Source organism: Haliaeetus leucocephalus, unplaced genomic scaffold (assembly GCF_000737465.1).
Source record: "Haliaeetus leucocephalus isolate CR32 unplaced genomic scaffold, Haliaeetus_leucocephalus-4.0 Scaffold177, whole genome shotgun sequence".
Taxonomy (NCBI): domain Eukaryota; kingdom Metazoa; phylum Chordata; class Aves; order Accipitriformes; family Accipitridae; genus Haliaeetus; species Haliaeetus leucocephalus.
In genome coordinates, this window is record NW_010972613.1 from 830,858 (window position 1) to 845,142 (window position 14,285).

The 14,285-nt window shown below is 47.8% G+C and overlaps 1 protein-coding gene across 1 annotated transcript in view; it reads right to left on the bottom strand.

Annotated features, from left to right (window-relative positions):
• Positions 1-253: 253 nt before the first annotated feature.
• The window catches only part of DRD4 (dopamine receptor D4), a 14,326-nt gene continuing 294 nt past the window's right edge, over positions 254-14,285 (bottom strand). Inside the window, exons 2-4 of the mRNA XM_010564321.1 lie at positions 2,236-2,348; positions 1,293-1,840; positions 254-531 (exon numbers count right to left, since the gene is read on the bottom strand). Of these exons, the coding sequence (XP_010562623.1) occupies positions 329-531; positions 1,293-1,840; positions 2,236-2,348 (864 nt within the window). The 3' untranslated portion in view covers positions 254-328. The remainder of the gene's footprint in view (positions 532-1,292; positions 1,841-2,235; positions 2,349-14,285) is intronic.

Below are 14,285 nucleotides of genomic sequence, written 5' to 3' on the forward strand. Positions count from 1 at the left end.
CCAGACCAAACCTAAATCCAAAGCAAGAGCTGTTCTGAGAACCGTCCCTGCTGTCCTGTGGCGTCTCTTGCCACTTTTGTCAAGCACCAAGTCTTAAAAAAGTGGCTACGCCTGCAGTTTCCAGTAGGGAGAGTATCTGAGCTGTATCCACTGGTACTCACCTGTGACTCCTTATTACAAAGAGCTGGGAACCCGCATCCTCTAGCTGCTGTCTCTCCTCCTTCCCTCCTCCCCAACAAAGACAGCAGACCTTAGGCAGAAATAGATCTTTAATGAACTATACAAAAAATAGCCTGGTCGTTCCTTCTCCCCGCCAGTTCCGGTGGGCTCAGCAGAAGAGGTGCAAGACTTTGCGGAAGAAGTTCCTGAACTCCGCGTTGAAAACGGTATAAATGATGGGGTTGAGAGCACTGTTGACGTAACCCAGCCAAGTGACAGTGCTGGTGACTTGAGTGGGAATGGCGCAGGACTTGCAGAGAGCCCTGGTAATGTGGACCACAAAAAAAGGTGTCCAGCAGAAGAGGAAAGCACCTGCCAGAAGGACATTAAAGAGAGAAAGTGATGTGAATGTTAAAAAGGGTTTAATTTAACAAATGCAACCTGGGCCAAACAAGAATGGAGACAGCTCAGAGTGCTTAGGGAAAAAGGAGCAGATGGGCTGACATGTAGAGCTGGGCTTACACCCAGACAAAAAATTTAGGATGTCTTTCTCATCCCAAACGTTGATGAAAAGTCTTAAGTTATGTATTGTTTTGGCTTCACATTTAAGGTATTAGGAGTCACAGGTTTCCCTTGAAGAAAAGGCTGCATTACAAACACCACACATAAGTTATTTCCCAAGGGTGGTGTTTGTTGGCGCTACTCTGTCTCAAAGACATACTGAGATGTTCAATGGATAAATGGCCTCTCACAACGAGAGATGGGTACGGCAGGTCTTAAGCCAGAACCAGGCTGTTCCACAGGAACAAGGGGAGGATGGGTGTTAAAACAAGTCCACACTTGACGGAGAGGGAGGAGGACCAGCAACATGGCACTGGGGAGGTGGAACAAGAGGGAGGTGGCTTTTATCTCACCCTCACCTCCTCCAGCAAGGAGGAAGCATGGTTCTCAGCACGACAGCTCTCATCGCTGCCCAAGCACCCGTGCCTGGCCTGTGTGGCTCCTGGCAGGGGAGTCAGCGAAGCGTGTGTGCGCTTCGCCAGGTTCAAACGAGTCCTGCCAGACTGAACCCTGCTGTAGGACAACGCAGCACGTTTCCCACCCTTCCCCAACCATCACTGAGCGCTACTCACTGACAACGACAGGCAGCACCCGCATGGCCTTCCGCTCCCGGCCGTTGATCTTGGCCCGCTTCCGACTGTGTCCCGGGTGTGGGTACTTGAGGTGTGGGTAGGAGACAGTCTGGATCCCATTGTTCATCACATAGTCCCCAGGGTGGTCAGAGCGGGCGTAAGGGTTGCGCCCCTCTGGCTCCAGTCCGGTCTGCTCTCTCTCAATAAAGGTTGAGGGGTGATACAGCTTCCTGTTGGCCCCGTAGATGCTGCCCCTTAGCTTGGCCTTCCTGGCTTCTTCCCAACGCTTGAGTCCTTGGAACATGGCGCAGTACAGCACCAGCATGACGGGGCAAGGGATGAAGAAGGAGCAGATGGAGGAGTACACGATGTAGTTGTCATCCTCCAGCTGACACAAGTTGGGGTCCCGGTTTGGGACGTTGTTGAGGCCAAATATGACTGGGGATGCTACAGCAAAGGCGAATATCCAGGTGGTGGATATAAGGATCAACTGCCGCAGGTCGATTTGTCGCCGGTTGTAGTTCAGTGGGATTGAAACAGCGATAAACCTGCCAATACAGGCCCCAGGTGAGTCACTCCTAGTATGGTGGTGTCACCACTGGTAACATAAGCGAGTGGTCCCAAAGCTGCTTGCCACTGTCATCCTCCCTATTAATTTACTTCCATAGCCAAGGGCTGGGCTACAACCAGTCTCCCCCAAAGGTCACCCAAAGGGGCAGCTCTGGCCTCGCCACACAACTGTGCTTTCAGCTTGGCCACCACAGGGTTGCTGATGGGACAGAAAGCTGGTGATGGGGGAGGAAGGTAGGGCAGAATGCCCTCCTTAGGGGAGACCAGGATCTGGCCTCCCTGCAGGGGATCCTTGCAAGGGCGTGTATGGAAGCAGCTTGATGCCAGGACACAGCGCTCCCTCCTCTGGTGTGAGGAGGAGGAAGGCACTTACCGATCCACGCTGATAGCACAGAGGTTGAAGATGGAGGCCGTGCACAGCATCACATCCATGGTCATCAGGGCATCGCACAGCACCGTGCTGAGGGACCACACACCTCCCTGGAACTGAAAAGATCCCCGGGGTCAGCAGATACCACGTCCTTTAAAATGACACGAAACAACTCTGTGCCTGTGTGCCTCAGCCACTCACGTTTTCCTCCAAACAAGCAGCCTGAAGTCGAGCAGCCTGCCTGTGGCACGATACTCCCCTTCCAGCAAAGCAGTGGCACACGGGAATTATCCCCACACGAGAGCTCACAGCTTGCTTAGGGCTTCGCGGTTTTGGGCTGGCTGGAGAATTGAGCCCACAGACCATTAGCACTGCTAAGCAAGTCGTGCTGGGCAGAATAATGGATGCAGGGCAGCCTGCTGCCTTGGGTTAGTGCAGAGTGACAGCCAGCAGGCTCAGAACCCCCAAACTCATCAAACTCACCAACCCAAAATCTCCCCAGTAATGCAGGGCTAAGCATTCACTGCACAGCATCACTAGCTGCCAGTCACTGAGGGAACAGGGAGAGGCTCTTCAACAAGTGACAGAGCACAAAGCTCCTCTTCCATTTTTCATGTCCAAACTGCTCCAACATCCTGTTTGCAGACAATGTCAATAGTTTCTATGTGTTACACAACTGCTTCATTCTGTCACGCTAAGCACAAAGCCAGCTTCTTGAGACTACGTTCAAGCTAGTCAGACATAATCTCTTGTTCGTTCTCTCTCTACAGTTGCAGGCACCCAAGGCAAAGCAGAAGTGCTGCCAGCGAGAGGATGTGACCAGATGTGTGTCATTGGTTTGTATTACTTGGAAGTGTTGACTCTGCTATACAAAAGATACCAGTCAACAAAAAAAATCTATGCTACTGCATCCCAAATAATCCCCAGGAAAAAAAACATCGAAGCCAGAAAATGCCCACGGCTTTGTGGTTTATCAATACCAGCCTGTGGAACAGGAACGTTCGCTCAGCAGTGTGCTGTGAACCCGGCTGTTGGAAAATGGGAATGGAAGGAAGAGCTCAAGGAGCACAGAAATAAGTCGGGATTCATTAAACCTTTCTTCAGCACACGGCACCAATTGCTTGTCCAGACTCTCTTGAATCCAAAACTGATGAACTGAATGTCAGCTTCCTTTCCTTGTACCATGACACGTGCACCTAGGATGGGACCATAAACAGAATTTGTCTATCTAATTTTAGTACAATAAAAAAGGGCGCCTTTTTGTTTTTCCCTGACACTAAAAGAGGGGCTCAAACCCCCACACAGCTCAAGCTGAACCCCTCCATCCTAGTTCAGCAGTTGAGAGAAAGACAGACTCCCTCGTTCCCCCATATCAAACTCATAAAGCTCTGTCATTCCACACGACTCAGAAGGCTACAGCACTGTGTGTGATCTGTAAGCACTGACGCCAAATTAAATTCTTGTAAAAAGCCACTCAGTTCCAGGCACAACAAACCAAGCCTCTTGTGTCTGTTGTAATGACGTCTTGGGCCTGTGTGCCATTTCTGTGAGGAGCAGGGCACAAAGTGGTAGTGCTGGCAGGGAACAGGGAGAGGCAATCTGGTAAGAAATAAGACGAGCTCAGCAAGAAATGCGCAAGCTGAGAAATCGTATTTTGAGATGGTGCTGTTCCTACTAAGCACCAGCCACGTTATGGCTGAAACAGGAGCTAAAGGTACTTCCAGATCTAAAGCTGTCCTCACGTCGTGGCTGGCACATCTGCTCCCAGAGTGGTGCAGCACCTTAGAGCAGGGGCTGTGAGTCAGGGGTTCACAAGAGACTACTTACACCTTGACTACAGGCACCCTGAGACTCTCTGGTTTTCAGCTGAGTCATTTCTCAGCTGGCGGCATACTCCTTTCATACTCACATTAACACAGAAGCTTGTGGTCACCCTCTGAACAGGCCTATGGCAGAATTTAAGGAGCTGAAGCTGTTGCAAAAACCACCACTGGCTCTCAGGACCGCCTCTGCCTGGGCCCAGAAGCCCCTCAGCTCACGGCCGCTGTGTCCTGTCCCCTCCCCGCAGCACTGTTTGCACCAGCCTCACCCAACACCCCAGCACTGCTTCGTGGAGATTTAATGTCCATGCTGATGTGACCTAATTACTGCCAAGTAGGGTCAGAGCACATCCGGATAGTTCAGTCCCTTTGCAAAAAGCCCCATATATACAGAATATATACATACACACACACATATATATATTCTTTATATCTATATATAGTATATAGAATATATTATATAGAATACACACATGTATAAAATTATATATAGTATACATATACTACTAAGCTATATATTATATATTGCTGTAATAGGAGATGTATAATATACTAAACGTGTTTATACATATTGTGCATATATAGAGGCTTTTAAATGTTTTATATATTATATGTAATGCAATGGATATAATTTTATACATTATATATAATTTATCCATATATTTCTATATAACAAATGCTATATATGCAATATATGTCTATTTCTAAAATATATTTAAAATTATATTTGTTATTAGATTATATACAAATAAACATAAATATAAAATGCCTCTGGGACTTTGCAAAATATCAAACACTATATATACTCTCTATATACTCTTACTATTCTATAAAATATATATTATATATAATAAATACTACTATAACATGTGTATCATAATATATATAATTTACTATATATTTTTATCTCTATATAATGTGCTATATAAAAATTGTTTTTAATAAATATATGTGAGTCCCAGGGACTTTTTTCTATTTTATATATATGGGTAATACATTGCTATACATAGCATTTATCAATATAGTAATATTATGTCTTACACAGTGCATTAATAGATAACTATAATATAGAACATCTGTAAATAATGTCTATATTATATATTCTATATTATGGCAATATGTAGTAAAATACATAAACCATACATAATCTATCATTATATTTACAAACCAGATACCATACATATATATGAAACTGCTCATCAGCAGAGAGAAGTGGCTGAGCTGCTCAGCCCAGCCCGGGAATCCCTCAGCCTGCCGAGCAGTCGGCGGGGGGGGAGGGCTGCGCTTGTCGCCCCGACAGACACACGGCTGCCAAACTGAGGACCCTGACCCCCACCACTGCCTTCCTGCCTTGGGTCCGTAACAAGTGCTTTAGTACCAGGAAAATATTGACCCACCTGGGGAGGCAGTTGTTAAGAAATGAGAGTGGGGAGCCAAAAAAAGCAGTTCAGCATCTTAGGTGAGGGAGCAAAATGCCTGGCACCTGGCCTGGGGACAGCAGAGGAGGTGCCAAGGGTGGGGAGAGGAGCTCAACCTGTGTGCCAGTGCAAGTGAGGAGTGATGGGGTGAAGCCAAGAAGAGAAATAATTAGACTGTCGCTGTATTTGGTTCTAAAACAGGAGGAGTAGGGAAAAGGGCTTTAGTTTACTCAAAAGTAACACAAAAGCACGCCACCCACGGAAGCAGGTGTCACCTCCCAACACTTGCACACAGGTGAGACGACTGAGGCTGGAGAACAAACTGGAGACACATCTTTCCAGGAGATGCCTGCGCTGCGGGAGCGGTGCAGCCGTGCCGTGCCGGCCCTGAGCAGCACCGCTCACTCAGGCACACAGCCAGGGTACTTCAGGGGTGAGCCAGGCAGTTCCACAGCTGCTCGCCCATCTCTCTCCAAAGCAAACCTATAGCAAGCATCGGCCCATGCTCATACAGTCTAGCTTTGCTGACCTTGTGCACAATTCAGGAAATGGGTATAGATTTGTTCGTGTATAGATGCTAAACAACGGGTTTTGGTTTTATTCATCCCAGCACACAAAATGGAGCCACATGGGTAACACTCTCCATGTAACACTGGACAGGTGCAGAAACTCCTGCCAGGAACAGGGGGCAGGCAGCTCTGCAAGGATTAATATCGGGCAGTAATGATGTCATGCACAGGATTATGATTAGTGGAGCTGTAAAGCCAAAGCAGACTCTGAAGAAACTGTTTGGCTATTTTTATATAGCCATCTCCTTGAGATGTAGCCTCAACCTCCAGGGGACGGCTGGATTCAGACCAGAATGCCTCATTCAGCCTTTTCTCTAGCACAGATCAACCACCCCAAACTGAATTTGGGAGCTGAATCAGAAAAAACAAAACTCAAATTTTTGCCAAGCTCAGTGGGATCCTGACAAGTTCAGTTCAGATTATGAGAGAGAAAATTTGATTCTGGGCTACAGTTTTCAAAACCTGTTTGTGATTTTGGGGCACTAATTGATTCTGAAAAGGACAAGAGCTCTCAGGCTGCAGCACCTTCAGAGGACACAGCCTTTGCCATGAGATTAAAGTTGGGCACTCAAAAAATGCTACAAACCCTCCCCTTTCCCTACCAACCCCCAAGACTCTGACTTTGGGGAAAGTGATGCCCGGAGGGTTTGAGTGTGGTGGTTAATATGGCCATCCTCACGCATTTAAGGCTCAGACTATATTCTCACCAGAGCTGTGCAGAGCATGTCACCAGCCTTAAAAAAGTCGTAGCAGGTAGGCTGGCTTGTGGGGTTATATTTGCAGCTTTGTTCTATTTTGTTAAGGGACACAGCTTGCCTATAGAGCATCTGTTTTGCTGCGCAACTAGCTGTCTGTGTCTCCTCAGCTGCAACACAACTGATAGTGCGCCGCTGGAGAAAAACAAGGGGCCTCGCGCTGAAAAAGCACAGAACGCAAAAAAGCTGATGAAAGTGGAGTTGCTCTGGAGCACTTCTTAAAGGCGGCTTGAGCTGTTTATGATCCCTAAAGCTTTACACTGTGTACCTTGATGGGCTAATCTTCTGCAACCTCCTGTAATTAGGTACCACTTAATCACATGACCCAGCAAAACCAGCTATGCCTCTAATCCAAAGTCACTCACCCATCAGAGAGGTTCTTGGCATATTTTGCTAAGGTGGGCAGGCAAGAAACATGGTACAATGGGAAGTCCTCTCCCAGCATGTCTTGGAGGAAGATGGAAAACTATATGGGCAAGAAGGGTCATGCTCTGTCCTTAGCTCAATGCTTCATGGCAGACAAGGAATGTTTATAGGAAGGTGATAATGATCACTGCTCTGGACACAAGTCAAACCCCTTTCAAAGTGGTATTCCAGGTGGTTTGTTTTACTGACCAAGGTTGGCAATGCCAGTAAATTCACATGCAGCCACTGTGGTCTCTTACAAGATACCAGTATCTATCTCACTACAAACGGCACTTAGGTTCTGGATCAACCACCATGTGCGGAGGAGGAACAAATCCAGCTGCTTCTTACAAATAATACAAAGAGATTTTGGAAAAGATTTTATAGGATGGTGAATGGCAGGAGATGGACTTGACATCCCAAACACCCTTACAGGCTGCCTTCCTAGCTCAGGTCATTTTGATGTCCCTATTCCTAAGCACAGCCCATTTATAAGAAAAAATCTGCCTTCTTGCAAGCAAGCTTGATGCCAGAAGACCTCTTACACCACCAGTGCTTCTGAGGGCATGAGGCAGGACAGGGCCAAAGGTTTTAGTCTCATTTCCTATAACAGCTCCTGTCTCAGTCCTGCCACATGCTTCTGCACGGCACCACACCGCAGCTTCATACCTGCCTCTCTTGCCAGCCCTGCAAACAGGCTCACTAAAAAGAAGAGTGCACAAAGTGATCCTTCGGTTTTTGGTGGTGATGGCATCTGAAGTAAGATCCCCAGGCAACAGCAGTGTGCAACTGCATGAGGAGATGCCCAGCTGAATTTCCGAACAAGTGCCTGCCTGCCCTCAGTGAAGCCATGACTCAAGCACATAGCATGGAGACTAGAAGTGCTAATCCTAAGAGCCCAGGCCTGCCGAGAAGGCTACAGCACCAATCAGAAGAGTAATAACCCTTGCAAGTGGGCAAAGTCCAGCATCAGAGTCAAAGAATTGTCCAAATGCCCACAAGAAGCTGACCCTGGGCCTTTTTTTATGAGCCTTGACGACTGCTACATTCTCCAGAAGACAAAACGCAACCTGCAAGGGGAGAGGAAGGAGAGGGAGTGGGACACAAGACAAAAGTGGCCTCACATCCGCTCTAATGTCCTTTCTCGACTTAAATCATTGAGGTCAAGGTTTTTAAAAAATGACAAGCAAGTCTGGTCATCCACCTGAAACATTATGAGGGCCCAAAATTCAAAGACACCTCCCCCCCATTTTTGGTCACTGAAAATAAAATTGTTAGCACTGGTTTATAATTGCTGGCCTGTATCACCTCCCCAGTATTTTGTGCAGACTGTGTGGCTCAGACATCAGTCAGGCCTAGAAGAACATCTATTTCAACGAAAGCTGTAAGATTCCAGGAAAGACTAATCTCAAATGCTTCTGCAAAAAGGATGACATGCATTCACAGAGAACCATAGAAAATTTGGAGGGTAGAGGTCTGGTCTCTCATCAGAAGAGCTGCATCACAGGCACATGACATACTGCAAAAAAGAGATATTTCTCTACCAGTGCTACACTGACACCCTGAAAGTTTATGCAGAACAGCATCATCCCCACCAAGAAAACAGCTTCTGTAATTAGTACTGGCTGCTCTATCGCTCTAAGGATCTGTGAGGCAGAGTGCCTGCTTGGAAAGACTCATCTGCCCTGATCTGTAGAAGGAGCCGGGTAAACACGCAGATCTGCTAAAACTGTTTCTTCTTTTTCGTAATCAATTACACAGATCTTAGTGGCAAAGATGTTTACATAACCATGCCTTACATGGCTTCTGCCAACAGCTTCCTGGATCAGACCCCTTTCACAGCTCAGGCACTCAGCGCGGATTAAGGAGAGAGCTGATCAGAGGAACGGTTTGCGGAGCAAGGCAGGTAAGTCGTATGCGCTACAGAGGAGTGTAAGAGTGGAAGTTGCTCAGCCTCGCACCTGCCCTAATTGCTGGGAATGCCTCCAGTTAATGAGGACTATATAAACTGCTGCTGTGGCTCCCGCCATTGTCACAGACCTTTGGGCACAGGAAGCAGTTAAACACAAAGACAAGCCTTTGTAGCCATGCATCCCCCTCCCTGCAGATTTCTAGTGGGCAAAGCCACTCAGAGCCTGATGATATTCTGCAGTACCTCCACAGCACCTTGTAGCTCTGCTTCCTTTTGTGTCCTCACTGTCTCAGGGGATAACTCCAGTGCTACCAATGCTCCAGGCAGACTGGTATCTTCTCCTGGCCTCTCTTCACACAAAAGCAGGGCTTTGCCCCTGCAGAATTACTGTGGACCCCTGGGAGTGTGCCAGGCCACCTTCTTCCCCCTTGCTTCCCATTATCCTTGCCTTACTGGCACTGGATTGCTAGGAAAGCGCTTCACACTCATCAGAAAGACAAGGCCACTGCAGGAGAGCAGTCTACCTTTCCCATGGATTTTTACCTTTCCATGTCATAGTGCTAATACCTGAGATTCCTGAGCAAGTTGGAAGATAAGTGCCTTCTGCATATTGGGGCAGCCTGCTGTGTGGTAATGAACAACTGGCAAACACTAGACCATATCTTTGTTCTGTGTTTGAGTAAGTTCAGTGGAAAGCACTGGGCACATCTGCATCACCACACTGATGTGGCATGTGATTGCCTGCGTACATACTGATACCTGCACATTGGCTCAGTCACCCCTGTGTAGTAGCTAACAAGAAAAATGGCAAACAGCACTAATCCACCTCCATCCAAACCAGCACTCCAAACAGAATGAGGAATTATCAGGGTATGGAAGTTCACCTGTTTTTCTTTAAAGATGGTATATTTCTGCAAAAGAGAAACTGACTGTAAACACTGCCCTGTCAGGAATTCACTTCACATCCACAGTCTCAGGAGCTGTTCAGTTTGGAAACAGATGCTTTAAGCCAGTGGAAAGCTGATGTTTCTTCCCTTCCCATCCATAGGGTGCTTCTTGGTTACATCAGGTTGTGGAGAATCAGAACTGACACATGACAGCAACATTTGGATTTATGGAAGACCAGCTTCATAAGATCGGTTTTAACACTCATTAAGGCCCCAAGCGTTAACTTGAGCTACTAAGGTAGGTAAATTTGACAGGACAAATTAATGAAGAAAGAAATAGAGCCTGAAGAACTCCCAACAATGCACAGTGAACACAAGAGACAAAGATTTAGGACAGGGCAGGAATTGAGGGAAAAAGTTCATCTCTCAGAGAGAAGGCTGGTCTGTGGGGAGAAGAGGTCTACAGGCTTTCCTGCACGCCTGAAGAAAGCCACACAGCTTCAGTTCAGTGGGAGATACTGATTTCCTACACCACTGGCCTCTTTCCGAAAAAAGTTCTCTCAGCCACGGACAGTGCATTTTTATATGTGTTGAGGGAGCCTAATGTAACAGGACCACAACTGGCCAGGAGTAATAGACACCACTCCTGCTCACCATCAGAAAGCCACCACACCACCGTGGTGCTTCTCCCATAAGCTGGATGTGTGAGGACAGGACTGGAGAAGGTTTGCATTAGATGGCCCCATTTCTCTGCCCTTCTGCCAAGCTCCAGTTCCAGTTCCAGTCAAGACTGCAGTGATTATGAAATGGTACAGAAATGAAACAGTTGTGACCGCACACGCCAATTTCTCCCTTGTCTAGAACCTGCTTTCAGCAATCCTCCAAGCCTGCAGGTACAAACAAGGGACATCTAGAGAGAACTAACACACAATTTGGCTTCTTACAGCCAAGACCTCTGAATCCTCACCACGGATTGAGTTTAGCTGTGACAAAAAATTATGCTGGCTCTTTCAGAAGTACAAAAGGAGAGTATGTCTCAACAGATGCTGCTAACACATCAGAATAAACTTTCTTAACAACTAGAAATAACAGTCAAGATCAAGGCCTCTCCCACTGTGCTCAGGCTTCTGTGAACAGCAGCAAAGGATAATCCACATCTCACAGGAAGGAATCCTATCCCCACTGAAGCTTGTGGGAGATCTATTGTTTTGTGGGGATGTCAGATGTCACCTCAAAAGTTTAAATCCCTCCACCTGTCTTCTAAAGCCCTGACTGGCAGGGATGTTTCAAAAAACCTAACACAAGAAGCCATCTCACAGGAAAAAAGCACAAGCTTCTACTGCTGAATTGAGGAAGTGGTCAGAGTTTATTGTTCTGTTCCTGCTAAACAAAAAGCAAAAAACCACCCTCTCAGACAGTTTTCAAGTTTTCCAATAAGCCCTCAAAGTTCACCTTTACTCTGTCGGGAGCTGTACTAAAGTTAAAAAAACCCAACCAAACAAAAAAAACCACACCAAGAATAAGGGTTGAACTGAACACTCAGGACTGTCCATGCCACGTTTTCAGTGGCTAAATGAAATGGTACTGAGAGCCAAGCTGAAATCAAGCTAGTTTTAAACATCAGCAATCACTATACTCTGCACCCCCTGTCCAAGTGTCTGATTCTGATCTACAGTTTTCACTTTTGCCTCCAAGAAAAAAAAAACAAAAACCAACACAAAAATTCTGTCCCCTGGCACTGACTCAATGGCTACTCATACCTTTCCTTAGCATATTTCAGAACAAAATGAGCTACAAATCCGGCACCAACATATAGGAGATTATTAAAAATGAACATGAGCACTATGAGCTCTGAGCCCACAGAGAAACTTCCAGGCATGAAATGGGTACTGCTTCAACACAGACAACAGCCTCAGCTGCCCGACATTTCAAAATTGCATTGCCTGCTCGAGGAGGGTGTGATTGCTGCACAGAGCTGCCTTTCTCTCCATACCTGTACAGTACTTCCCACACCCACTGTGCGTGACCACTGAGTGGGAGAAGTGCAGATCCTGGTGTGTGCTCTTTTTACAGGGTCTCTTATGCCTCTGAAAGCCTGCCTTGTTGCAGGAGCTGCAGAAGTTGGAGGGAAAGACAATTCTGTCATACGCCACCTTCATTCCCTGTTGTTTAACATCCTGAGTGCAGAGACATGGAAGAATTACACCACATAACTGATGTTTATGAACAGCTATGGAAGTGAACACACAAAGTATTGTCATAGCCAAGGCACAGGCTGGACAGTCCAGGTTTTTAAAGCTCACACAGGGCTGAACACCCATTGCCTGAGCATCCAGAATTTGTGGGATGTCTATGGTACCCAAGGAAAGCCCCACAATATTCATGCCCAATTGGAAGCATTTTCAGAGGTTTCCCAGACTATGTTAACCCGCATTTTACATATACCAGCAAAACACAAGCCTGCAGGCTAGAGGAAACCACACTGGTGATGTGTGTGTCTGCCCACAGAATCAGAACCTGGAGGCATGGAGAGATGACAGAAAGAGCAAGGAAAAAAAGGGAATCCCAACTAGCAAAAAGTAGCTGGAAGAATGATGAAGACAGAGGCTTTCTAACCACCAAAAGTGAGTTAATGAGGGGAAAACAAAACCACCAAACCCAAACAGCACGGGGGTGGGAGGGCTCCTGTCAGTGCAGTGGAAAGAGAGAGGGGAATCTAATGCTTCTGTTCTTCACTGGTTCTTCTATGGGTCCCCAGATGAACCTGCCCCTCCAGAATACCTCTCTCTCCAGAGAGGTCACAATGTCCTGCAAAATCCTAGGATGAGGTAGAGAGGCTAAAAGCATCCTAAGCCCTAATCTGCAGCCTGCCTTGCTTAAGAAAGTATAGGCCCATTCCAGTCAGGTGCTGAGCAGCAGCCCTGGCATAGGAAAGAAGGGGAGATGCTAAGGCCTGAACACTGCTGGTATGCTCTTGTGTTAGCCTTCAAGGATGGGAACACCATTCGGTCTCACTCATGGGGACAACCCCTTTCGCTCCCTGAGGAAGCCCTTAAGCTGCCATGTTACAAATCATGTGGCTACCAGAAAACGCAAGGTTTGTCTGACACACACATACCCCCCCACCCCCAGTCCCCAGACTACAGCTTGCTGGGGCTGCTCACTGTGCACAAAGTTCCGTGCTGGCTCTCCCCACATCTGGAAAGAACAGGCCTCCTCTTTCTTCCACACCACCAGCTATCGCAAGGACAGGTGCAAAACAACTGTGGGTGCTTTCACCCACTTGAGCAGGGAGAGCCACTGGCTGGTACTAACAGGCAGGCTCTAGTGAGCCTCCTCACCCCAGTCCAACAAATCCCCCCTGCAATCACAAAGCATTATCAATCCTCTGGCAGTAGACATTTATCTCCCTGTTACAGACAGGCAGAGCAAGAGATGCAAAAGCACTCAACCTCAGGAGCTCCTGTTTTTCTTTCCCTCCGCTGTCACAGTCTATTGGAGGTGAACAGGTTTTGGAGGTGAACGGAAAACCTGACCCAAAGCCCCCCATGGAGGCTGTCCATGACCACCATTGCACACAGGGTCAGCTCTATACAAACCAGAGAACCTGCCAGGAGGAGTCCTGAAGAAAGCCGACCAAAGCCACCTTGATGTAGGGTGACCAAATCCCATCTAGCTCCCTAAAAAGACAACTTCCTCTACTCAACTCGACATGGAAACCTGTTTCCTGGCTAAAGATCTCCCTTATCACCAAAACCTGCTCCCCTTACGCCAGACAGAGCACAGCACAGGAGCTCTCTATCCCTTCCTATAACCACTTGCTGGTGGCAACCTGGGAAGCGTGCAACACAAGGGCTCCCCAGAGCTGCTGGCCCGGCCCGGGGCTCACACCCCGGTGCATCTCCACTCGGTGCATTTGCAGCTCGGTAATCGCCGGGAGGACAATGCGTGAGCCCACAAACTTGCTCTAAACCGGCTGCCGCTACCATCACTTGTGGTCCTGCAGCGGTTTTGCGCTGCAGGCAGCCAGCGATGCCACGGGAGACTCGGAGAGAAAAGCCGCCGTGGTTCGAAAGCGGCACAAGCATCCCTGCAGCGGAACGGGGGGACGGAGCAAGGAGGGCAGGGGCTGTCCCCGCGGGCTGGACAGCGGCGGTGGCACTCCCGAACCGGAGAGATGGAGGTGGGGAACAAAGGCGGAGAGGGGCTTTATTCCTCGGTACCTGGTCTCCTGCCGATCCCACCCCGGAGCCCTGTAACTTTCGGGAAGCCCGGGCACAAAAGCCA